The sequence below is a fragment of the Rutidosis leptorrhynchoides genome, chromosome 2 (assembly GCF_046630445.1).
Source record: "Rutidosis leptorrhynchoides isolate AG116_Rl617_1_P2 chromosome 2, CSIRO_AGI_Rlap_v1, whole genome shotgun sequence".
NCBI lineage: Eukaryota > Viridiplantae > Streptophyta > Magnoliopsida > Asterales > Asteraceae > Rutidosis > Rutidosis leptorrhynchoides.
Window position 1 is genome coordinate 711,675,987 of NC_092334.1, and position 1,612 is coordinate 711,677,598.

At 36.7% G+C, this 1,612-nt stretch overlaps 1 protein-coding gene across 1 annotated transcript; it reads left to right on the forward strand.

Moving 5' to 3' along the window:
- The first annotated feature begins 937 nt into the window (after window positions 1-937).
- Window positions 938-1,612, forward strand: LOC139890470 (uncharacterized). The gene has a single exon (XM_071873347.1). The coding sequence runs from the start codon at window positions 938-940 to the stop codon at window positions 1,610-1,612; it is 675 nt and encodes a 224-aa protein (XP_071729448.1).

Here is a 1,612-nt window from a genome sequence, read left to right on the forward strand (position 1 = left end):
AAAAATGGTTGGGTGGATTATGAAGTGTGTTTCCAATACCAAGTTTTCCATCTGTATCAATAATGAGATTAAGGTTTACTTTAATGGAGGCAGGGGTTTAAGGCAAGGTGATCCCTTATCACCTTACCTATTTACTCTAGTAATGGAGATTCTGCAGCTTATTCTTGCACACAGAATAAATGGTAACCCTGATTTTAAGTATCATGTAGGATGTAAAAGAATGAAACTTACCCATGTCTGTTTTGCTGATGATTTACTGATGTTGTGTCATGCTGATGTGAAATCCATTAAAGTTATCAAACAAGCTTTGGAGGATTTTAGCTAAGTCTCAGGCCTGCTGCCAAATATTAATAAAAGCACAGTATTCTTTGGAAGTGTCAATATGGGCCTGCAAAAAGAATTGACACAGATCATTCCTTTTAAAGTGGGTAAACTTCCTGTAAAGTATCTTGGTGTGCCTCTTTTAGCAAAAAGGCTAGGTGTTATAGATTGTAAAGAGATTATTGATAAGATAAAAAAGAGAATTGATAATTGGAAAACAAAGCATCTTTCATATGCTGGAAGGTTACAACTCATTGCCTCTGTGCTTTCATCTATGTGTATATATTGGGCTTCTGTGTATAAGTTTCCTATTACAGTTGTTAATGAAATTGAGAGTATTATTAAAGCTTTCTTGTGGAGTCATGGGGACAATGTGAAAGGGAAGGCTAAAGTGGCATGGAAAATCATTTCTACTCCTAAAAATCAGGGGGGTTTGGGCTTAAAACCTCTTAAGGAATGGGATGATATCCTTCTTCTTAAATAACTATGGAAACTAATTGAGAAGAAAGAGTCATTGTGGTTCAATTGGGTGAATCTGGTAAAATTAAAGGGTAAGTCTATATGGGAGATTGAAGTGAAGCAGAATGATAGTTGGGGATGGAAGCAACTCTTAGCCATGAGGGACAGAGTCAAAAATCATGTTCATGTTGATAATGATGGTGGGATCTCCTGGATTACAAGTAAAGGCAAACTAGTTCCATTTAAAACTAGTCAAGTATGGGAAGATCTTAGACCTAATTTGGCAATTGTTCCTTGGCATCAGGTAGTGTGGTTCCCTCAAGCTAATCCAAAACATGCATTCATTATGTGGCTTGTAATTTGTGGAAGGCTTACTACACAAGATAAGTTGGGGAAATGGTACCCAAACAAATGTTTTAGCTGTGTATTATGTGGGAAGGAGGAAGATTCTATCAAGCATTTGTTCTTTGCTTGTGAGTATTCAAAAAAGGTTTGGTTAGAGATTAAAAATTACCTTATATTTCGAGGCCTGCCTTCCAATATTCATGACATTGTACATACTCTTGCTGGTTTCCCTCTTAGAAATCAAATTTGGGATGTCATAAATAGAATCTCCATTGCTGCTACTGTATATCACATATGGCAGGAAAGAAACTGTAGGATTTTCAAAGGAGGAAGAAGACCTGAAAAGGAAATTGTACAGTGTATTGTGGATGGTATTCGTATGAAGTTATCAACCCTTTTTGTTAAAAATTCTTCTGCCATTCGGATGGCTGCGAAGAAATGGGGCATGGATCTGGATGCTGGCAGATTGAAGATGAAGAATGGATAA

What these genes read in the sequence shown, in the direction of transcription:
- LOC139890470 (XM_071873347.1), top strand. Translation starts at nt 938, where the DNA reads ATGAGGGACAGAGTCAAAAATCATGTTCATGTTGATAATGATGGTGGG.